Source organism: Lathyrus oleraceus, chromosome 5 (genome assembly GCF_024323335.1).
Source record: "Lathyrus oleraceus cultivar Zhongwan6 chromosome 5, CAAS_Psat_ZW6_1.0, whole genome shotgun sequence".
Taxonomy (NCBI): domain Eukaryota; kingdom Viridiplantae; phylum Streptophyta; class Magnoliopsida; order Fabales; family Fabaceae; genus Lathyrus; species Lathyrus oleraceus.
In genome coordinates, this window is record NC_066583.1 from 171,921,326 (window position 1) to 171,947,027 (window position 25,702).

The following is a 25,702-nucleotide window of genomic DNA, read 5'->3' on the forward strand; positions in this document are numbered from 1 at the left end:
TAGCGTACGACTACCCATTTCATCATCAGATTCAGCCTAACGGACGGCTCATTCTGCTCAGAGACGGTCTAGCGTACGACCCATTTGGATGTTCATTCCCTCAGATGCTACCTAGCGTACGGTACATTTCTGAAGTGTATTCTAGCGTACGACTACCCCCCCCCCTTCTCAATCAGATTCAGCCTAACGGACGGCTCATTCTGCTACTCAGATACGATCTAGTGTACGATCCGGTCTGACCTTTCTTCCTCAGATACAGCCTGATGGACAACCCATTCTGCAACTCTAATACGGTCTAACGTACGACCCATTTGGATCTTCAACTCAGATACGATCTAGCATACGATCCATTCTGATTCTACCTTCGTCAGATACAGCCTAACATACGGCTCATTCCGCAACTTAGATACGATCTAGCGTACGATCCATTCTGATCTTTCCTCCCCAGCAAAGTCATCTGCCTAATGAACAACTCACTCTGCTATTCAGATACGGTCTAGCGTATGATCTATTCTGATCCTTTATCCCCAGCAGCGTATGACACACTCTGACTCCCCAGCGGAGTCGACAGCCTAATGGATGACTCACTATACGGTCTAGCGTATGACCCGGTATGACACCCATGTCTTCAGATATCGTCTAATGCACGACGCACTCTGAAAGCTCTCATCATCAAACTTCCTGGATGGCATCTTTAAGCCCATCTCCACCAAGACTAACTTTTGATTAACAAGTGCAAATTTTTGGGGCATTCTAGTGTTCAATAATCTTTCACCTCCAGACCACGAATGGCGTATATACCATTCTAACTCTCTCGGTTCAAGAATATTAAACAGGGGCAGCTGTCATACCCCAAAATTTGCCCGTTAATATTACAAGGCATTTTCCAGGACACTCCAACTTATTTTCAAGGCACTGATCCCAAAGGAACAAAGACCCAGCTCACAGGTGGCCAAATCCAGAAAATGGCCCAAACTGGCATGCTCGCTAGGCGAGCAATTCCTTCGCCTAGCGAACCCTTCGTTATGCCACTCGCCTAGCGAAGCTTGCAATCCAGAAAATGGCCCAAACTGGCAGGCTCGCTAGGCGAGCAATTCCTTCGCCTAGCGAACCTTTCGCTACAATACTCGCCTAGCGAAGCTTGCGAATACCAGAAAATTCTGGGCTTCATTCTGAGCCCATTAGGTCACAACAAACCATTATAAATACCAGCCTTTCAGTCAGGAAAAGGAGAACGAAAACGGGAGGCCAAGACGGACGAAGACGGACAGAAACCCTGGCACAGAAACCCTGGAGACTAACTCAGAGGATTCCGAGTAAAGAAACCCTGAAGGCCGCTCATCCGCACCGAAGTTACCTCCGCCCAACTCCATCCGATACCAAGAGTGGTCAGTCCCTTCAACATCGTAGCTCCGTTGCAAACAGGTTTGCGCATCACTACTGTTTTATGCTTTTAATCGGTAATCTCTACATACATAAGGCATCATGATTAAATTTTCGGATATGTAATTTGATTTCACATGTGAATTTAAGTATGCTTGAATATCCTGAATGTTTGTCCATGCTATTCCTGTAATTAAATGCCATAAAGTTCAGGGTTCCGGAGATCATGCTGCTATCAAACCCAAAACCCGTAGCCGCTCGCTAGCACATCGCTAAGCGAGCCTGTAGCGAGCACTCGCTAAGTCGTCGCTAGGCGAAGCAGGAGCGAACGGGACAGTGGCTGTTTTGTTTCTTTTCTGTTCTGCCTTATGTTTATCTAATCAAGATTTATTATAATTCTGCATTATTTGGCCTGACTTTATGACTGTTGTGTTTATTTTGTGGTGCAATTTTCAATTGTACCTTATCTCGATGTTCTAACCCGTGTGCTGAATTGTGTAAAGGCTTACATATTCCCGAGGAAACGGCCGGCTAGGTATTCCACTTTATGTGTGGGATACCCTTACGAAGATGGATTCTGAATTACTTAATTTTAATGTGGAGATTCATCCTAAATTACCTAGCTGATTTTAATGTATTGATTTCATCGATTTTAATGTGGACCTAATTACTTAATCGATTACGGCTATCTAATTAATTGTAAAACTTTGCCTTTAAATATGCGATCTTGGACCTCTCTTTGTTACCCTACGATATTACGGTATTATGGTCATGTCCCGCGAATGTGGGGATACACTTAGCAAAGACCCTTCGGTTAAATCATCATAGTCCCTCGAATGTTGCCTTTGTCCCTCGATGACCCTTCGGTATAGCCTACGGTTAAATGATGATCGTCCCTTCGAATGCTAAGGTATCCCTACAAAGGTTGCCTTCAATGACCGATCGATGACCCTACGATGACTCTTTTACATCCAAAGGATAAAACTACTTACTTCTCAATAGTAAGGACAGTTTTACCCTCATAAGGATAGGAAATGCCCATAAAGACCTTGGGTAGGTATAACTCTTAATTGCTTATCCACAACTTACAATACTTTTCGCACCTCACACCTTTCAAAACATCCCTTAGAAAATAACCATTTGGTATACATTCGTACTAGAATCATTACCGAGTTATATTTTTCTAAATAACTTTCAAAACTAAACGAGATAACCACTTTGTATACATTCATACAAGATTCATTACAAAGTTAAATTCTCTTTTCAAAACATTTTCTAAACAACTCTCACACACTTTTTCAAACTAGAAAAACATAAATGATTAAGCAATTAAGAGCCCATGGATAACCATGGATATAAAGGGTGCTAACACCTTCCCTTTGTATAATGTACCTCCCGAATCCAAAATCTAAACTAAGGTCTTTCCTGTTCTTTTCCACCTTTCCTTATTGGATAAAAGAAAAGTCGGTGGCGACTCTTGCTAACCGCGACATTTGCTTTCCAAAGCAAAACACATAAAGTCCAGTTCACCGTATGACACTAAGGTAAACGCCGTCTCCTTCCTATTTCATCATATCCGCACCTTATGTGCTAGAGGCCGTCAACCTTTTGTAATTGGTGGATTAATCACCACCATAACACTTGGCTTAAACCTAGGGGACCGACTCCAAACTTTAGAATCTTTACCTCCCCTCTTTATGGATATAGGCTACTGTCGGTCCAGCCGCCTAATAAAGAACAGAGTAGGCGGAAAATATTACCTTATGGCCCATCCTCCCGACGTCGTCGACGAAGAAGGCCTGCAACCAACGACGACATCATGGATGCTATTGATGGTATGCAAGCACAGAATCTCGAAATGATGCAAATGATGCGCCAAATGCAACAACAGCAGGAAGAGAGGAATGTCATAAACGACCAGCGGTTCACTGATTTGCTTAGCAGGTTTGACAACTTAGAAGTACGTCAAAGATCACCAGGTCCAAGAACAAGAGGCGGCAGGCAACCTTAACTTTAGTTTTTTTTTCCTTTCTTTTTGTAATTCATTTTTTTTCCTTCAAACATTGAGGACAATGTTTCATTCAAGTATGGGGGGAAAACCATGTTCTCTCCATCCTCCTTTTTCCTTTTCAAGTATGTATCTTTCTTTTCATTGTTATTTCCCTTATAAATAATATAAAAAAAAAATATATATATATATATATATATATATATATATATATATATATATATATATATATATATATATATATATATATATATATATATATATATATATATATATATATATATATATATATATATATATATATATATATATATATATATATATATATATATATATATATATATATATATATATATATATATATATATATATATATATATATATATATATATATATATATATAAATAATATTTCTTATAATATAGAGTTATTTTAAGTTAAGTCCCAAACGTGAAAACCTTCTATTATCTATTCCCCTCAATTTTCATGAGCCATAACAAAAATTCATCACACTCAATAAGTATAAAGGTCGCTTATTTTATAAAACCTGAGTGAAATCAAGACAAAAATTATTACCATAACAACGCTCTAAGAACCTCAACATGTTAGATCAGGATAAGTACCTATTATACCAATCCCTTGAACTTTTAGTTTTATAGTAACCCCGAGTAGTTTATACGAGAAGTCAGCACCATCTTAATAGCAAACTACGTGGAGAGCCGATGAATATAAGTGAATGATTCCCAAAGTAACATAATATATATATATATATATATATTGTAAGAACAAAAGTTGTTCTACAACAGATTCCATGATTTTGATGATAACAAAGGATGAAACCAAAAATGGCACCCTAACAAAAAGTTTCTAAGTGTGCAGGGTTCTAAGGAAAGAAGGAAGAAATCATCAGATACAGAATCATATCAGATACAAATTATCAGAAGACCAGAAGCATCTGAAGTAGAAACACGTTCAAGAAAGTCTAACTCTGAGCAAAACAGCAAAATATCAGAAGCATCTGAACAAGAAGTACGCTCTAGAAGTTCTGACTCTGAACAAAGGAATGTCAAAATCCAGAAGTTCTCAGCGCTATCTGAAGAAACCATCAGAACTCAAAAGAGATCAACATCAGAAGTTAGATAGCAAGATTCCAAGATCTCCAGAAACACGAAGACTCTGATTATGGAATTGCTAAATAAGGAAGAGTAACGTTAACTTCAAATAAAGTTATGGAAATGGATTTCCTAATACAGAAAGAGACGTTAACTCCAAAAATACAAATGAAAAGGAACTATTTTTGGAAAGTAGTCATTCAAGAAGAGAAAGTTGCTTTGGCAACAAGCAACATAAGTTATGGCACTAATTATTATTCAAGAGGTATTATCTGCTATGATTTTTCAACAGATCCTTCTCTTCTATATAAAGGACTGCAAATCAACATTGAGAAAAAAAGTACACAACAAGATTTCACTGAAACATAAACACACATAAACACGCTTTACTCTCACAATCTTCACGAAGCTTTTGCTTAGTACGTGAAACACTTTATTCTTACTGTTGTAATATTTGCTTATCTTAGAAGCACTCTAGATTACATTGTCTTTCATCTATTGTTTTATTTTCCTCAAGTGACTCTGTGTAGTCTGTATACTTGAGAGGACTAAGAGATCTTTCTCTTAGACGCTGTTTGTAAACAATCTTTCAAGATTAGTGGATTAAGTCCTTGTTGAAGGCGAAATCACCTTGGCCGGGTGGACTGGAGTAGCTTTGTGTTATAAGCGAACCAGTATAAAATCCTTGTGTGATTTTAATTTTGAAATTATTTTTCCAAAACAATTCAAACCCCCCTTTCTTGTTTTTCTCACCTTCATATATATCAGGAAATGCACTAATTAAGTTAGGTGATCCTTACCAGATCATTTAATCTAAAGGTTGCAGATCATACAAAAGCATAATATGAAAGATCCATTATGAGTTGGTTCAGCAGGTATCTGGTACTGAACTTGGTAGGGCGGACTACGGTCCGATCCCCCGCAATTTGCAATGGACTGAATAACGAAGTTATCCGACTTATGTACCAGAACTTCTAGCTAAAAGGGGATCAGAATCACTAACCGGTTACTCCACTATGTGCGCGAAAAGATAAAGGGCTTAATGTGATTTCGCTAGAATGAAAACGGGTGAAATAAGAGTAAAGGAACTAGGATAGCTATAATGGCATTACTCGAACTGGTTTGCATAAGGTGAGGTTATCTGAGGTTGTGACGGTGGTTGTTGATGTCAAGATTAAACTCAAGTTACTTCTAAACAAGGTTTACATGCAACCTAGTACGAATTGATGTGTGTTTCGAAATTTCATCTGGCTAAAATTTTTAAAACAAGTTCTATACTGTATTTTGCTTGAGGACAAGCAAAGATCTAAGTATGGGGGAGTTTGATAACATGAAATAGTATCACATTCTAGGACTCAATTTAATTAAATTATATTATTATTTACTTCAATTTATTTCATTTTATTAGATATTACGCGGTATTTTCTTTCTATTTATCTCAGGTGGTTTATTTGAAGCACAAGAAAAAAAGGAAGAAAAGGAGGTGCAAAAAGGAATGAAAAGAAGCAAATATCAAAAGCCAAAGCCCAGCCCAAAAAGCACAGGCGATGTGCCTGTGACGAGCGTCACAAAGGCTGTGACGAGCGTCACGCTTTGCACACTCCTGTGACGAGTGTCACACATGGTGTGACGGACGTCACACCGTTCCCCTATATTTTTGGCACCAGGAACGCAACTGACCACGTTGAAACAGACCACGTTGAAGCTACTTCCACGCTTGATCCTCGGAACGTAAAGACCGTGTACACGGAAAACCCTTGGAAGCAGTTACACAAGTAGCAGTATAAATAGTAGCTTTTTGGAAAGCTCTCGGTTCCACGCTTTTTCCAGATTTCTTTTCCGTTTTCGCTTTTTCGCATTTTTTTCTTTTCCAGCAGTACGAGCACATTTTTTTTACAGCATAGCTTTTACGATTTTTATATTGTTTCCCTTGCAATTTCTATTTTCCTTTTTAGCATTTAATTAGTTCTTTTTCGCACAATAGTTTCTACACCGGAAACTATTGTGTACCTTTTACCGGATCTAACCTTACGTTAGAATCTAGTTTTTTATTCCTTCGCTTTTATTTTCCTGCCTGATTGAAGAATTCAAGAACAAATCCAACCGACCTGTGGTGGAGTGTTCAAGACTGCTATTTAATTTCTCAGGTTCTTTAATTATTGTTTGAATTTATATATGCCCTGTTTTACTGTTTATTCATATTATTTGCCTGAGATGAATCTGTTTATGCATGATAATTATTTAAGTCTGTTTAGCATGTCTGGCTGATTTACTTAGGTATCGGTATGTAGAGTAAGCGGAATGAAGGAATCAAAACCAAATTGGTTTAATTAAGTTTAAAATTAAAATCACTCTTTTTACGGTCTCAATTTACAGGTTTAATAACAAGGTTTTTGTACGAAAGTAAAAGACATAAAGAAATTAAAAGCAATAGAGCGAGAGTTTGAGTTTTTGACTGGACAGTGTAAATTGGACATTAATTCTAGATCAGGGCGAGAGCAATTTTTAGAGTTAATTAAATTCTAACCTTTTTCAAAAAGTATTTTTAAAGATTGAATGTGAGGACGAGAGTTAAGCATTTGAATTTAATTATATAACCTAAGTCAACAGAGCGAGAGTTTGAGATAAGGGTGTTTAAACGATTAGTGTTTTCTTAAAAAGAGTTTCTACGGATCCTATTGTTTTCAAAAAGTGGTTTTTGACTTAACTATAAGTGACAGCTACGTTAATATAAAATCATAGTTTATTCAACAGAGCGAGAGTTTGAGATAAGACTTTTAATCAATAGCGTCAACTGAAAAGATTTATTTTAAAACCAAGAAACCAACAAAGAATTGATTCCCTAATTACGACGAACTACATACCGATATCCGCTTTATTGATATTTAATCTATATCTTATTTTAGTTTTAACTTTTCCCCCGAACAATCAAAGTATCATCCACCTTAGCTTTACGAAGTAACCTTAGATAGCGGTATATCGATTCATAAGTCCCTGTGGGATCGATATCTTTTAAAACTACGCGATAGAACTGTGCACTTGCAGTTTGTACCCCAAATTCGACTCATAAAGTCGCGATCATGCAACAACTTACATATCCTCGGAATATGTAATCATAAACATATGTCATCACGTATATTTAATAAATCATATGTAAGACAATTATACCTCGTGTACAACAAGATATTCAATCAGGTACATGCATTAATATTTCATAGAAGCATATCCACACATGTGTAATATGTAGCATGTTCTCAACAAGTTATTATCACAAGAATACATCACAAACAAACAAGTTAATCATTCACATTTCATAACATCAAACAAGCACATATTCAAGCAAATAATTCACATTTTCACATCAAAAAGCAAATACACATGCATTCAAATATCTGGAATTTCTGGTCTACATGAGATAGTTAAATAATGCCCTATCCTTGGCAAGCTTCGAACACGTTCAACTTACTCTACACGGACATGATTCATCTCTCTCGACGAGTCTCTAGTTTGGTTCACACTCTCAACCTTTTAAATTACATGACTTATTCAAGTTAATACAAACTCGACTACATCTACAATTAGGATTTTGTCTTTGACACTTACCTAATCAATTAGGTTTAGATTTTCTCTCAATTTTACTAACATAATTAGGTTCCTTCAACTTGGTGCAATTCTAGTTTAGACACTTCGGCAGTAATGAATTTCAAAATCCTTTTCAAAAACTTAGGCAAAATGAGTTTTATTAATTTTGAAACAAAAGTGCTTTAAGCACAAACTCACTTAAATATTTTTCGCCGAAGGTACCCCTGATAATCCATTTCAGTTGACATAAAATATTTTCAGATCAAGAAACGACGATAAAACAGATTCAAAATTAAAATGGATATAATTCATTGAATCTTTGTCTAATCATTGCAAATCATACGGCCATTTTGATCTTTTCAAAAAAGTGGATCTAGTGATTCATTTCTTAGAAAAAATTATAAATTTTAAAATGACCTAAATGCCCTTTTAAATTTTTTACCAACACAAACAAAGGGTTATGACAAGTTTTCTCAAATTCTTCCTTTGACAAATTAATAAGGCAAATTTACCGAGATAACCCACTTTTTCGAAGAAATTCCAAAAATAACCCAGTTTTCAAAAAATTTCCCAATCTACCCCACTTTTAGGAGGAGGCGCCAATTGGATTGGCGACCCCTCTTAAAAATTACAAGGAGGCGCCAATTGGATTGGCTAGGGCACCTGCCCTAGCCAATCCAATTGGCGTCTATGTGTATTTTTTAAGAGGAGGCGCCAATCCAATTGGCGACTCCCTTAAAAAAGCCTCAAATGAAAAAACCTTCAACATGAAAGTTGTAGATATTTTCAAGACAATGAATTTGGATATAAATTTTGCATCATTTGGATTTTTTATGAGAAAGTTATGGGCAGTTGAAGTTGGACTTCTGAGTTTTTCAACTGTAATCTGACCTATAATGTCTTGCATTATTTCATGTGTTTCTTTTAGAGTTATGAATTTTTGTCCAACATAAAATTTGAAGTAGACATATTAAATTTTCCAATGCACTTGGTCCCACCTCAAAATAATTAAAAATGAGTGGGTTAGGTTCCTGCGAAGTTGACCTAAAATTAGGGTTTCAACTGTAATCTGACCTATAATGTCTTGCATTATTTGATGTGTTTCTTTTAGAGTTATGAAATTTTGTCCAACATAACATTTGAAGTAGACATCTTAAATTTTCTAATGCACTTGGTCCCACCTCAAAATAATTAAAAATGAGTGAGTTAGGTCCCTGCGAAGTTGACCTAAAATTAGGGTTTCTGTCAAAATGATCTATAATGTTTTGAAATGAATGATGAGCTTCCAAGTTTCAAATGGATTTTTGATGAACATGAAAGTTGTTCATATGGCGACTGTTGTTAAAACTTGAATGGAGGCGCCAATTGGATTGGCTAGGGCAGGTGCCCTAGGCTAGGGTAGGTGCCCTAGGCTAGGGTAGGTGCCCTAGCAAATCCAATTGGCGCCTATGTGTATGTTTTAAAAGGAGGCGCCAACTCAATTGGCGAGTCCCTCATAAAATGCCTTTTTTGTCTTATAAATAGATGCGTTGTGTGACCTATTGTTCCACAACTCATATAATCATTTGGCTATCATGTTTGGTGTTCGTCGCCGATACGGTAAGGTGATTTATGCGAGAGACAAACCTCAATTGCTGATGCTGTTTTGGAACATCACCACGTTAGATCAACTGAAGAGGGAGCTGGTTCGATGGTTAGACGGGAAAATACCAGAAGGGGAAAAATCAGAAGTATTGAGAGACTTGACAGTATCTCTGGTTGACGACAGATACTACATAATCTTATCATTTTATCTGTGGAATCCATCTCTGTTCTGATACGTGTGCTGTTTGGCCTTCCTTTCTTCTTTCTACGCATCTCTTCATTGTGCCAAACAATATCTCCTTCATATGGAGGCCAGTAATCCTCCATTGGTAGTACTGAAAAGCTTTGACTATATACATTCATGATGGTGTTTGCCTTGTACACATCAGATAAATGGGTGTAAGCGTCTTGACGAGTATAAGCGCATGCTGCAATGACATGGGAGCAAGGTATGCGGAAGGCCTGAAATTTTCCACAATCGCACCAACTTCTGTGTAGTTTAACCGCGTAGGCTAAGTTTGGTCTCCCGTCGCTGTTGCCCATTGTTTCCTGGACGCTGAAATTTTGTCTTTGACGGTCAAACACTGTTACAGCGTGTGTCGTAGCTTTGATGCTCTCCTCTTTCATGACCTTCATGCAACACTCACTGAATACTTGTCCAGACATTAACACTGCACTCCATCTTTCACCTCTGGTTGCGAACATAGAAGCCAGCCTATAATAGGTTGATCTTACCAAGGCGGTTATCGGCAGGTTTCGAATTCCTTTGAAAACCCCGTTCATGCATTCCACAATGTTTGTTGTCATGTGGCCCCATCGACGACCACTGTCAAATGCTCTTGTCCACTGCTCAACTGGGATGTTATTTATCCATCTCCCCGCGTCTTCATTAGACAGACGAATCTCATCACGATAATATTGAAAAGACGGTTGAGTTAAAGCATACCCAGCATTCACCACCTTCTTGCGAAGATTCTTATCTTTTATAGCACGCATGAAGTTTTGTGCAATGTGTCTGATACAGTAGACATGTGTAGAAGGAGGATCATGCCATCCGTTGTCATGGTTGTTGTAGGCACTTTCGATGGCAGCATGTCTATCAGAAATCAAACATAGATTGGCTTGTGGAGCGACATGCGTTCTGAGATGTCGAAGAAAGAAACCCCATCCACCAGCCGTTTCACCTTCAACAAGAGCAAAGGCAATGGGAAATACATTGTTGTTACCGTCTTGTGCAACTGCCATGAGCAACGTACCCTTGTATTTTCCGTATAACCAAGTGCCATCAATTTGTAGGAGAGGTTTGCAGAAAGCGAAACCTCTGATGCACGGGTCAAATGCCCAAAAGAGACGGTGAAATATTCTATTACCTGTAGCACAGGTTCCGTCTGGCATCATTGCTGGCACTGTCTCCAGAATTGCCACAGTTCCTGGGACATAAGTTTTTAGTGCCCATAAAAACCGTGGTAATTCCTTGAATGAGTCCTCCCAGTTTCCGAAAACCTGCTCAATAGCCTTTGTCCTCGCAATCCATGCTTTCTTGTAAGATGGAGTATAATTATATGTTGTTCGGATATGGGATATAATTATACTCACCTTCACTGATGGGTCTTTATTTACCAATGGCAGAATGTCTCGACATATCAAAGCTGTGCTCAGTTTACGGTGATCTTGTTCAACGGTTGTTGCGACGCAACTGTGTGGTGGGTCTATTGAAGCGATCTCCCAAGAGTCATTTTTCTTCTTGTAAGATGCAGCCAAACGAAATTTACAAAGCATGTTACGACATTCGATAACATACCTTCTAGAATCAGTGCGTTTCACCGTAAAGTCAGCAAAGTTGTTCATGTGGTATTTTTTTATTGCCAAGACACATTCCTCTTTGGTACGAAACATGTCTCCCACCTTTAATTCGCCTACTGGTCTCGGATACGGATTATAGAAGACACTGTCGGACATTTCATCGTCGTTAAGAGCCATATTTGTCATATGTTGAGGAGGAATATAGGCATGAGTAGGAGGTATTGGTGGTGGTTGAGCCTCATCTTCATCGTCGTTATTCAGGATGTGATCAACCTGTATCTCAGTCTCCTCTTCTTCTTCATCAATAACGTCGACCTCTACTTCTGCTTCTGGGTTGAGTTCATCTGACCATTGTGCATCATCTGCAGCATCTCCACCAGCTGGATCCTGATCTGTTAGTTGAGACTGTTGAGACGGTATACATGGCTGTAGAGTAATGTACAACTCGATACAATCCATGCCTGAATGTTCATGACTAAGAAACATGCTTTCAACATCTTCATCATCTCGTATCTTTAGGGGGAAAAACTTGCATTGACCATTCTAAAAAAATATAGGATTCTGATATGTCATCTTTGACACATTACCTGATGCTATGAAGGATTGTATTCTTTTTTTGAAATGCAAAAAGGTTGCATTTCTCTTCATCGTGACTCTAATGGTATCAGTGTTTTTAAAACAAAAACCATGAATCTCAGACTCAAAAGTTTCACCGTTGCAGTGAACGTTGATACTGTATAATGATGAAGATGACATTTTGGAGATGAAAACTATTTTGCAAGTGCAGATGAATGTGAGTGAAGATGCTAAGTATTTTGCAGATGATAAGTATTAATGTGAGTGAAGATGAATGTGAGTGAAGATGAAAAGGATTTTGCAAGTGCAGATGAATGTGATAGTAAGACACTTAAATAGATGGTATCAGTGTCTCACATTGAAGCTAGTCTGAGATACCGTGTCAAGCATGCAAGTAATTTCAGAGATGAGGTGTCTGTCATGCAAGACAGTGTGACCTGATGTGTCAAGCATGCTAGCTAGTCAAGAGTTGATGTGTCTGTCATGCAAGACAGTGTGAGTTGATGTGTCAAGCATGCTAGCTAGTCAAGACTTGATGTGTCTGTCATGCAAGACAGAAGTGAGTATTCAGCATGCAGGATACTAGAGAGCCACGTCTCTGAGATGATGTGTCAATCCTGCAAGACAGTGTGAGTTGATGTGTCAGCCAGGCAAGCTATCAAGAAGGTAGTCATCAGCATACAGGAGACAAGACAGACACGTGTCGGACACCTAAGCATGCTAGCTAGTCAAGTCTTGATGTGTCTGTCATGCAAGACAGAAGTGAGTATTCAGCATGCAGGATACTAGAGAGCCACGTCTCTGAGATGATGTGTCAATCCTGCAAGACAGTGTGAGTTGATGTGTCAGCCAGGCAAGCTATCAAGAAGGTAGTCATCAGCATACAGGAGACAAGACAGACACGTGTCGGACACCTAAGATGGTCAGAGATGAAGTGTCAATCATGCAAGCCATCCATAAGTGTTTTGTTCAGCATGCAGGAGACAACAATGCCACGTGTCAGACATGCAGAAGGTGGCGCCAATTGGTTTGGCGCCTACCTTTAAGGCTTGTACATGGTCGCCAATTTGAATGGCGCCCCCATGTAGTCAGTCCTCGAAACCAAGCATTCAGAACTAGCCTTGCATGCATGTACCCTATGGTGTCGCCAATTTGAATGGCGCCACCTCCTTAATGTTGTACATGGTCGCCAAATGAGGTGGAGACACCATGCAAACACAATTTTCCATGCAGTCCTCCATTTGCCTATAAATTGATCCACTCCTTCAACAATTCTTCCACACCAACATTCTCACTATCTCATCTACATTTCTCACTACTTCATCTACATTACTTCTTTTACAATTTCATCTTCAACAAAATCTTCCATTTTCATCTACACCAACTCCCCAACAATATGTCTTTACTCACAATGGGCGAAGCACACAGAGGAACAGTTGCAAACATCGCGACATACGTAAGTTTTTTCTTATACTTCTTTTTTATGTTTCATCTCCACCAACCCCATTTTATTTTGAAATACCGACTTAGTCAAGTGTTACATTATTTCTATTATAGGATGTCTCAAGGTTTCGCACTCGAGTCCACGAATTTGTCCCAATGGACCCGATGATTCAACCTTATGTTGAACTCGCCGGTTTTGGTCACCTTAGCAAAATTATGTCTTGGTCTATAGATAACAAGTTCATTCTAGCCTTATGCGAAAGATGGAGGCCAGAGACACACACATTTTGGTTTCCAACCGGTGAGTGTACCGTGACGTTAGAAGACGTCTACATGCTTTTAGGACTACGAATTGAAGGCAAAGTTGTTAATGGTAAGACCAACTTTCCAAATTCAATTTGCATGGAGCTTTTAAACACTGATTTGTTAGATGATAATGCTAGGGGACAAGGTATACTACTTTCACGCCTAAAGTCATATTATAATAGTTTTTATTTAGATGAGCATTCTACCGAAGATGCTCGAATCATCAAAACTAGGTGTTACATTATGTTGTTAATAGGATCCTTTTTATTTCCCGAAGGTAGTGGTTCTAGCATGCATATTATGTACTTACCTTTACTTAGACATATAGATAGAATAGGTAGTTATAGTTGGGGATCCGCATGTCTAGCCTATCTTTATAGTTCTTTGTGCAAAAACTCCCACAAAGATACTTCTACATTTTCTGGATGTGCTGTTTTGCTACAAGCATGGGGATGGTCAAGACTACCGTCTCTAGCACCGGTCAATAACAACCCCTTCACTTTTCCATATGCAAAAAAGTAAGTTGTTTAAATTGCTATATCTTTACTTCCTTCCTTACAGTTTATTACCCATAACTAATTTATTTTAACTTTTTGGTGTAGATGGTCGGCACGCGGTATGAATTACAAAAGATGTCCGAGACACTGTATTACTCAATATCGCAACCTGTTGGATCACCTTCGACCGGCAGACGTAAGCAAAATAATTACATTATTTCTTCATATTATGTTGACTTTTTCTACATTCATTTAAATCCTATTGTCTTTAACATTTCAGTTCATTTGGCGTCCATACCTTAATATGGATCATGAGCATCAGATCAACCCTGAAGACGCAGCCGTATGGACAACATGCACACCGATAATACGGTTCACAACAGTGGAGCTGCACAACACCGATCGTGTGAAGCTGCAGTTTGGTATGGTCCAGAACATCCCAGATCCCCCAGCTAGCCTAGGAGAATGGCATATGCGTAAAGTGAACGACCAATGGAACTACAACCCTTGGCAAACCTTCACAAGATCAGAGTGTCGCAAGTGGAAGCACCGTCATGACCATGTCTTAACTGACGCAGTCATGCCAAATGAGGTAAAACCAAGTCGTACTTATATGGCTTGGTATAGATCAGTTGGATTTCAATTCATCGCCGATGATATGTACCTCTACGACCCACGCCAGACAAGTTACACACAAGAAGGCTCAACATCTAACCCCCAACAACATTCTCAGCCCGGTTACTCACAACCACCTATCCGACAAACTTTCCGTTCCACAAACACACAAACATACAACCAAAACATGCCATTCACCCAACCCCAAAACCAAGAACATCCCCCATACCACCACCAACAAATGGACCATCAACCTTCGACCGAACATCGCTTCGCACCCACACCATCACCCTACCAAAGTCGCCTTACCCAAAACACTAACCGCCCCATCACCTACCGTAGCCAAGAACTCCAAACATCACAATACCAAAACATCCCACAACCATATCTCTTCCAAACACCCCCAACAACCTTTCCAACCTTTCCTAGACCCATCATTGTCACCCATGTCCCCCTTCAACCGTCCTGGTCGCCCATCCATGAGTCAACCACACCCCAACTTCTCTGGCATGGGTCATGAGCTCAGCTACGCCGGTACACCATCATTGAATACTGAAGACTATGCTGAGTTGGCTGAATACCTCAACGGATCTTCTCCTGTAGGAGGTAATGACGCTCCTGGACCATCAGATGAACAACCACCGGTGCAGAATCGTCAACGTGGGTTAGGGCCAAGGGTTAGGGTAGCTAGGGGATGTGGGACCGGAGGTCGGTTAGGTGATCCCGGTCATCACCATTAGGATTCATTGTGTAAAATCCAAATTTTATTAATATCAATTCGTATTATGTCTAATTTATCTTTGTGTAAACTCCAAACATTAGGTTTCTTTCATAATTCTAAAATAAACACATATCATAATACAAAAATTTATAGGTCAGAAACCCTAATTCAAGGACTTGTTATTGTTATGTTGAAGGGCTTGAAGTTGGTCCCTTTTGGCAAAATTCACATACACTTGTTTTGACAGAAACCCTAATTTTGGGTCAAGTTCGCAGGGACATAACTCACTCATTTTTAATTATTTTGAGGTGGGACCAAGTGCAATGGAAAATTTAAGATGTCTACTTCACTTGTTATGTTGGACAAAAATTCATAACTCTAACACAAACACATGCAATAATACAAAACATTATAGGTCAGATAACAGATAAAATGTCAAAGAGTCCAAGTTCAGGTGCCCATACCTTTCTCATAAAAATTGCAAACGATGCAAAACTTTAGTCCAAATTCATTATCTTGAAAAGATCTACAACTTTTATGTTGAAGGTTTTGTCATTTGAGGCTTTTATCATTCAAACTAAAGGGCTTGAAGTTGGTCCCTTTTGGCAAAATTCACATACACTTGTTTTGACAGAAACCCTAATTTTGGGTCAAGTTCGCAGGGACCTAACTCAGTCATTTTTAATTATTTTGAGGTGGGACCAAGTGCAATGGAAAATTTAAGATGTCTACTTCAAATGTTATGTTGGACAAAAATTCATATTCCTAAAAGAAACACATGCAATAATACAAAACATTATGACTCAGATAACAGTTAAAAAACTCAGAAGTCCAACTTCAACTGCCCATAACTTTCTCATAAAAACTCCAAATGATGCAAAATTTATATCCAAATTCATTGTCTTGAAAAGATCTACAACTTTCATGTTGGAAGTTTTTTCATTTGAGGCTTTTTTAAGGGAGACGCCAATTGGATTCGCGCCCCCTCTTAAAAATTACACATAGGCGCCAATTGGATTGGCTAGGGCAGGTGCCCTAGCCAATCCAATTGGCGCCTCCTTGCAATTTTTAAGAGGGGGCGCCAATCCAATTGGCGCCTCCCTCTAAAAGTGGGGTATATTGGAAAAAAATTTGAAAACTGGGTTATTTTGGGAATTTATTTGAAAAAGTGGGATATATTGGTAAAAAAATCCAATTAATAAATCCAATGGATTTTAAAAATAACCCCACAAAACAAATAAATTTTTAATAGAACTTTAAACTCTATCATTGTATCAACTATTCAAATATTAATTTTTCTTTGGAACTACCACTAACTAGCATGGATCTATAACATTAACAAAAGAAAAATAAATCAAATTCCTCACCCTATATCTCTATGGCCTCAGGGACACTAATGAAAAAGGGAAGAAGAGTTTGAAACTTACCATGCTAATACTATTACGAGCTTCCCCAAACAACCACAACCAACTTTCATCTTGAAACTCTCAAGATCTCAACATCACTTAATTTTTATTTTCACTATCTCTTACCAAAAAGAATGAAACAAAGAAGTAGAGAGAAGAGAGAACTTTCACATGAGAGACGAGAGAAAAAGGAAGGGAATGAGTCTTAAGACTTGTTTAAATAGAAAGTCCAAAATAATGCTTGTCATTAGATTAAAGTAAAAAGGCACGTGGGTTCAATCTTGGCCCTTCATTCTCACTCTGCACAAACAATAATATATCTTAGAAAATATTTCATATTTTCATGACCTGCGTTCCACTAATTTGCTCAATTCGCTCACGGACAACTTTTACGAAAACAGAAAAACTCTACCTTAATCTTTATTTAAATCAAAACACAAACTTTTGAATATGTTTTTATTCTGAATAAATTTTTGCTCTTTAGCTTAGAAAAATATATTTAGATAAAATTCTCATTACAGACAACATATAAAACTCCTATTTAAATTTTAACGATAACTGAAACCTGTTAAAATTTATAAGATTCATTTTGGACCTTCACAAAAACTATATAACTCAATTTAATCCAAAAAAAAAAGACTTTATTTAGAGCCTAGCTTTAAAAAAATGAATTTTTTCTTTATATTTTTGAAAATGAATTTTACAAAAATATTTTTTAAAATATTATAAATTTTTTTAAATTTATCTTTTATAAATTAAAAGATTGAATTGTTCATTCTATAATCTAAATATAAATTATTGAAGACCAAAACATAGTCAAAATCATAATTTTTTCAAAAAGTTATATCTCAAAAATGATTTTTATGAAAAACTATTTGAAATAGCTTCAAAATTAAGTGATTTTTTGAAATTTTGATATCCAATTTTTTTTTGATAAAATGATAAAATATCTAAAATAATATTTTAAAAATAACTATTCAAACCAAAATTTTATTTGAAGCTTTTATAAAAAGTTTCTTTGTCAAATTTTTTTACACTAAAATATGTAACACAATAAAAATCATTTTTAAAAAAAGTCAAAACAAATAGGCCCTTAGTCCCTTACAAAATTCAATCAAATCATATTAATTCTTATGTTAATATTTTTTTCAAATTGATTTTTTTTCTATTTTTAAACTGTGATTGGGACTGTCATGTGTATTATTTATGCCGCGTGTATTTTTTAATAATAACGTGGACAAACAAGTTGAATTTTATTTTATTTTTATTTTTCATCTATTAAATACTAAAATGATTTTTACTTTTAAACAATTTGATATAAAAAAAAGTTAAATTTTTTACGAAAATAACCAAAATTTTCAAGGAAATTCCAAAAATAACCCTGATTTCAAAAAAAATCTCAAAGTACCCCACTTTTAGGAGGAGACGTCAATTGAATTGGCGACTCCTCTTAAAAATTGAATGGAGGTGCCAATTGAATTGGCTAGGGCACATGCCCTAGCCAATCCAATTGGCGCCCATGTGTATCAGTTGAGAGGAGACGTCAATTGGATTGACACCTCAGTGTAAAATTCATTTTTTTTGCTAAATGGTCTACGTGATAGATAATTTTGAAATAGGACCAATTGATATTAACAAAAAAATTCGTTTACACAAAAAAGCCTAATGGTGATGACCGAGATCACCTAACCGACCTCCGGTCCCACATCCCCTAGCTACCCTAACTCGTGGCCCTAACCCACGTTGATGATTTACTACTGGTGTTTGAGCATCTGAGGGGCCAAAAGCGTCACTACCAACTACAGAAGATGGCCTGTTGAGATAGTCAGACAAATCGGCATAGTCTTCAGTATGCATCGAGGGTGTACCGTCGTAGCTGAGTTCATGATCCATGCCAGAGTAGTTGGGTTGTGTTTGACTCATTGGTGGGTGATCGGGACGGTTGAAGGGAGACATGGGTGTGAATGATGCGTCGAGGAAAGGTTGGAAAGATTGTTGGGGTGTTTGGTAGAGATGGGGTTGTTGGAGGTTTTGGTTTTGTGAGGTTTTGACTTCTTGGCTATGGTAGGAGGAGGGGTGGTTGGTGTTGAATGATCGTTGGGTGTTCTGGCTAAGACAGATTTGGTAGGGTGATGTGTTAGGTGCAAAGCGATGTTGGGTCTCAGGTTGATGATCAATTTGTTGGTGGTGGTATGGGGTATGCTCTTGGTATTGAGGTTGGGTGTATGACATGTTTTGGTTGTATGTTTGTGTGCTGGTGGAACGAAAAGTTTGACGGACAGGGGTTGTGTGTATCCGGTCTGACAATGTTGTTGGGGGTTAGATGTTGAGGTGTCTAGTGTGTAAGTTTGTTGGCGTAGGTCGTACAGGTACATATCCTCGGCGATGAACTGAAAATCAACCGATCTGTACCAAGCCATATAAGTACGACTTGGTTTTTCTTCATTTGGCATGATTGCGTCAGTTAAGACATGGTCACGACTGTGCTTCCATTTGCGACACTCCGATCTTGTGAAGCTTTGCCATGGATTGAAGTTCCATTGGTTGTTAACTTTTCGCATATGCCATTCTCCTAGGCTTACTGGGGGATCTGGGAGGTTTTGGGGCATGTCGAACTGCAACTTCACACGATCATTGTTGTGCATCTCCATAGTTGTGAATCATATTATCAGTGTGCATGCAGACCATACGGTCGCGTCTTCAGTGTTGACCTCATGGTCATGATCCAAATTTAGATATGGACGCCAAATGAACTGAAATGTGAAAGAAAATTAGATTTTAATCTTGATAGAATAAGATAACAAATTATAACGAAATAATGAGGTTATTATCCTTACGTCTGTCGGTCGAAGGTGATCCAACATATTGCAATATTGAGTAATACAGTGTCTAGGACATCTGTTATAACTCATACCACGTGTAGACCATCTGCACCAAAAAGGTAAAAATATTAGTTAGAGATAATAATCTTTAAATAAGTAAGTAAATATATAGCAATTTAAACAACTTACTTTTGTGCATACGGGAATGTGAAAGGGTTGTTGTTGACGTGTGCTAGGGACTGTAGTCTTGACCAACCCCATGCTTGGAGCAAAACATCACATTCACAAAAGATAGATTTGTCTTTGTGTGAGTTTTTGTACAAAAAGCTATAGAGATAGGCCAGACAAGCAGATCCCCAACTGTAACTTCATATTCTATCTACATGTCTAAGTAAAGGTAAATACATAGTATGCATGCTAGAACCACTACCTTCGGAAAATAAAAAAGAACCAATTAAAAGCATAATGTAACACCTAGTTTTTATTATTCGAGCATCTTCGGTAGAATGCTCATCTAAGTATAAACTGTTATAGTATGACTTAAGGCGTGAAAGTAGTATACCTTGACCTCTTGAGTTATCATCTAACAAATCAGTCTCCAAGAGGTCCATGCAAATTGAATTTGCATAGTTGGTTTTACCATTTATAACCTTACCTTCAATGGGCAGTCCCAAAAGCATGTAAACGTCTTCTAACGTCACGGTACACTCGCCGGTTGGGAACCAGAATGTGTGTGTCTCGGGACGCCATCTTTCGCATAAAGCAAGAATGAATTTGTTATCTACCAACCAAGACAAAATCTTACTTATATGACATATTCGTGGACCCGAGTCTGGAACCTTGAAACATCCTATAAAAGAAAGAACACAAAACTTTACTAAGTTGATATGTTATTAAAAGGGACTCTATTAAAACAAATAACAAAACAATAAAACGCTTACATAAGTTATTATGTTTGCAACCGTTCCTCTGTGCGATTCGCCCATTGTGAGGATAGACATTTTATCTGGGATGAAAGCGGTTGGTGCAAATGAAACTACAAAAAGTTGTTGCAGATGAAAGTGTAGAAGAAGTATTGAATGATGGTGTGGAAGAAGTGTTGATGGTGTGGATGAATTTATAGGAAAATGAATTGGAGCATGGAAAATTGTGTTTACATGTGGTCTCCAATTGAATTGGCGCCCATGTGCAATTTGTACATGGTGTCGCCATTCAAATTGGCGCCTCCATAGGGACATGCATGACACACCTAAGTCTGATTGCTTAGTTTCGAGGTCTACATGCATGCAAGACAAGGTGTCGCCAAATGGATTGGCGCCCATGTGCAAAGAATGAAAGGGGGCGCCAATTCATCTGGAGTGTGTTTTTGCATGTGTGACACGTGGTTGTCCTCTCTCTTGCATGTTGGACATGTCACTTCTGAGTAGCTTGCATGGTTAACACATCATTTCGTACTAGCTTGCATGTGCGACACATGACTTCAAACTAGCTTGCATGTGAGACAAATCACTCACCTATTTAAGTGTCTTACTATCAACATCCAAGACTCAACCCACTTTCATCTGCAGCAAGAAAATAGTTTTCATCTACACAATATCATCTTCACCAAAATACAGTCTCAACGTTCACTGCAACGGTGAAACATACGAGTCTGAGTTATACGGTTTTTGTTTTTGAAACACCGATACCATTCGACTTACAATCAAGAGAAATGCAACCTTCTTGCATTTGAAAAAAAGAATAAATCCTGTATAGGATCGGGTATTGTGTCAAAGATCACGTGATGGGAAAATAGCAAGTGTACTATTTTTCTCACTGTAGTAATAAAAGGGAAATTCCCCGTTTGTCGATCTCAAGGACTGCTTGACGATACAGAGTTTATAGATTGTTTCAATTAGACAAAAAGCCTTTGGTCTTTGTGTTGCGAGTAATTATACTATCAATTGCAAATAAATAAAACAAATAAAATGGTTGAACGAGAGACAAATTAGAGTAGATTGCTAGGGTTCGATGAATGAAACTTCCTGTAACATATGTAATTTATGAAGGCTTTGACAATAATCTTGTCCAATTGATTCCGGTCCTCAAGGGTATCTATTCCTAATTCCTTAGTGAAAAGACATTTGATTCTGTAACCTAATTACTATGTCCATAAATAATTAAGTTCATACTCAAGCATTCGAATATCAAGAATTACCGGTCAGATAGAATATCCCTAGTCCTAGGTGATCTTTACTATCCAAAGTTCTTATACAGATCAATGAATAATTGTTGTCCAGCTTAAACTATTCATATTAATCATCATTCGTTGGTCCGACGAATAAAGCATAAAGAACGGTAATATGAACAAATCAATTGAGATGAAGAAATAGTCAATGCATTCATAAACATAAAATCTATCACATTCAGAATCAGGGTCACCCCCCTAGCAATGGGGGGTTTAGCTACTCATAATAGAAATAAAAACAAAGATACAAATTGTTGTCATTACAGAATTTCTTGAGAAATCAATCTTCAATCGTCGAAAAACTCTTGAACATATGAATCCTCTGATAATCCTTGAGTCTCCAGCTCTCAAAACGCTTCTTTCTTTTCTCCAAAATTGTCCAACCCCCGCAAAATCGCATTCTCCCCTGTAAATAGCTACGCAGCTGGGCTTTTCCAGATTCTGGGCTTCATACGCGTATTGCGCTGTTTCATACGCGTACTGCACGTAAGACAGCATCTGTTACGCGTATTGCGCTGTTTCATACGCGTATTGCACGTAAGATAGCATCTGTTACGCGTATTGCTAACTCTCGTACGCGTATCACCAGAAGCTTGTCTTTTTGCTTGATTTTCCATTCCTCTGGTCCTTTGCGTATGCTACGCGTAATAGGAAGGTCCATACGCGTATCATGTAAGGCAATACGCGTATGGGCAGCAGGTTCTCCAAGAATTGATTTTTTCTTCCGTTTTCTTGCTCTGGCTCAATTTCGCATCTGACGTTTGATTCCCTGAGCTTCCAAACTAGTTTTTGACCTGCTAACATACCCAAAAGTGTAAAATATCCTCAAGAAACTCATAAGTAACAACACACTCTATATTATAGAATTGAGCTTATATCTAACCAAAAATGCTTAAGTTTACGCAGTTTACCTGACTTATTTACGGTTAAATAGTGAAATACCTAGCATAAATGGTGACTGATCATCACGTATCAAAATCCAATATTTTTTAGAACAGTCAATGTAAGTTTTTCCCACTTAAGGTACGGGATGATGAAGATGTTGAATACATGTTTCTTAGTCATGAACATCCAGACTGCAATTGTATTGAGTTGTATATTACTCTTCAACCATGTATACCATCTCAGCAATCTCAACTAACCAGTCAAGATGAATCTGGTGAATTTGATCCACAATGGTCAGATGACGTCAACCCAGAAGCAGAAGCAGAAGTGAACGTCGTTGATGAAGAAGAAGAGGAGACCGAGATACAGGTTGATCACATGTCGAACAACGACATTGAAGATGATGATCAACCACCGTCAATACCTCCTAGTCATGTCTACAATCCACCTTAACATATGACAAAGATGGATTTGCATGACGATGAAACATCCAACAGTGTTTTCTATAACCCGTATCCACAATCAGAAGGCGAATTAAAGGTGGGAGACATGTTTTGTACCAAAGAAGAATGTGTGTGAGCTATCAAAAAATTCCACATGAACAACTCTGTTGATTTTATAATGAAACGCACTGATTCAAGAAGGTATGTCATCGAATGTCGTAACATCCTTTGTAAGTTTCGGTTGGATGCGTCTTACAAAAAGAAAAATGACTCTTGGGAGATCGCTTCAATAGACCCACCTCACAGTTGTATTGCAACTAACGTTGAACAAGATAACCGTAAATTAAGCGCTGCATTGATATGTCAAGACATTTTGCCGTTGGTTAATAAAGACCCATCAGTGAAGGTGAGTATAATTATATCCCACATCCGAACAACATATAATTATACTCCATCTTACAAGAAAGCCTGGATTGCAAAGACAAAGGTTGTTGAACAAGTATTCGGCAACTGGGAGGATTCTGTTGGTGTAAGCCCTAGAGGCCAATACTTTTGGTACTTGTATCGAATTATTTAAAGGCATTTTCTTTATTATGGTTGATTAATAAAGTCCCTAGAATAGATAGTCCGTTTAATGTATTAAGTGTGACTTAATCATGAGAACACATTAAACATAAGGACACTATTCTTAAAGTATCCGTAGTCGAGCTTTAGTGTGAAGTGGGATAACATTAAAGCATTAAGACTATTATGTTTGTAGACTGATGATCACATCTCATGGATCATGGATAAAGAGTTATCAAGTCTTAAACATAGGTATGAATATTAGGAGTAATATTTATACCGGATTGACCCACTATGAGAATACTATATAGAAAGTTATGCAAAGTGTCATACGTTATTCTCATGGTGATAATAGTGTATACCACTCTTCGACCTGAAACCACTATGGATCCTAGATGTAGAGTCGAGTGCTTTATTGTTGATCCAACGTTGTCCGTAACTGGATAACCATAAAGACAGTTGATGGGTACTCCACGAAGCATGCTGAGGGACATGAGTGTCCTAGATGGAATTTGCCAATCCTGCGTAACAGGATAAATGTCTATGGGCCCAATATTGAACTGGACAAGGGTGACACGGTCTATACCTTGTGTTCAATATAGACATAAGGGCAAAGGGGTAATTATACACATAATTATTATCACAGGAGGTTTTGTCAGATCACATGACATTTTCGTGACTTGGGTAGCAGTGATGTGTTGCTAGATACCGCTCACTGTTTATTATGTTAAATACGTGATTTAATATAATTGTCAACGCCGCGAAAACCTATAGGGTCACACACAAAGGAAGGATTAATGAGAGATAGAATAATTAAGGAACATCGTAAGGTACGGTGTACTTAAGTAGAATACGAAATATGGTAAGGTACCAAGTACTTAAGTGATTTTGGCATATTATGAGATATGGGCCAAAATGCACTTAAGTGGGATTTTTGGCTTGAAGCCCACACAAGTGGTTCTATAAATAGAACCCCTTGGGTAGAAGCATTGTAACTCACTGAGACAGAAAACACAACTGAAGAGTTGGAATTTCGTATCTCTCTCTCACTCAAAGCCTTCATTCATAACAGCTAGCACTGCGATTGAAGGAATCCGTTCGTGTGGACTGAGTAGAGACGTTGTCATCGTTCAACGTTCGTGATCGCCCCGTGGATCTATATCAAAGGTTTTGATCATTATCAAAGATCTGCACCAAAGGTTTGAATCGCCACAAGAGGTAACGATTCTATCACTGATCATGCCCATTCGTAAGGATCACTAAATGGAGAAATTTTTAAATTCCGCTGCGCCTTGGATGGCTATTCTCCTACAGATTCATACAAAGAATTGCCACGCTTTTTATGGGCACTAAAAACATATGTCCCAGGAACTGTGGCAATTATGGAGACATTGCCAGTAATGATGCTAGACGGAACCTGTGTTACAGGTAATAGAATCTTTCACCGCCTCTTTTGGGTGTTTGACCCATGCATCAAAGGTTTCGCATTCTGCAAACCTATTATTCAAATTGATGACACTTGGTTATACGGCAAATACAATGGTACTTTGCTTATGGCGGTTGCACAAGACGACAACAACAATGTCTTTCCCATTTCCTTTGCTCTGGTTGAAGGTGAAACGACTGGTGGATGGGGTTTCTTTATTCAACATCTCATAACGCATGTGACTCCACAAGCCAATCTCTGTTTGATTTGTGATAGATATGCTGCCATTGAGAGTGCCT

General features: G+C 37.9%; 1 protein-coding gene across 1 annotated transcript; it reads left to right on the forward strand.

Annotated features, from left to right (window-relative positions):
- Positions 1 to 13,970: 13,970 nt before the first annotated feature.
- Positions 13,971 to 15,716, forward strand: LOC127081190 (protein MAIN-LIKE 2-like). The gene is made up of 3 exons (XM_051021471.1): positions 13,971 to 14,315; positions 14,400 to 14,490; positions 14,575 to 15,716. The coding sequence occupies exons 1-3, from the start codon at positions 14,041 to 14,043 to the stop codon at positions 15,427 to 15,429; spliced, it is 1,221 nt and encodes a 406-aa protein (XP_050877428.1). The 5' UTR covers positions 13,971 to 14,040; the 3' UTR covers positions 15,430 to 15,716.
- Positions 15,717 to 25,702: the final 9,986 nt, after the last annotated feature.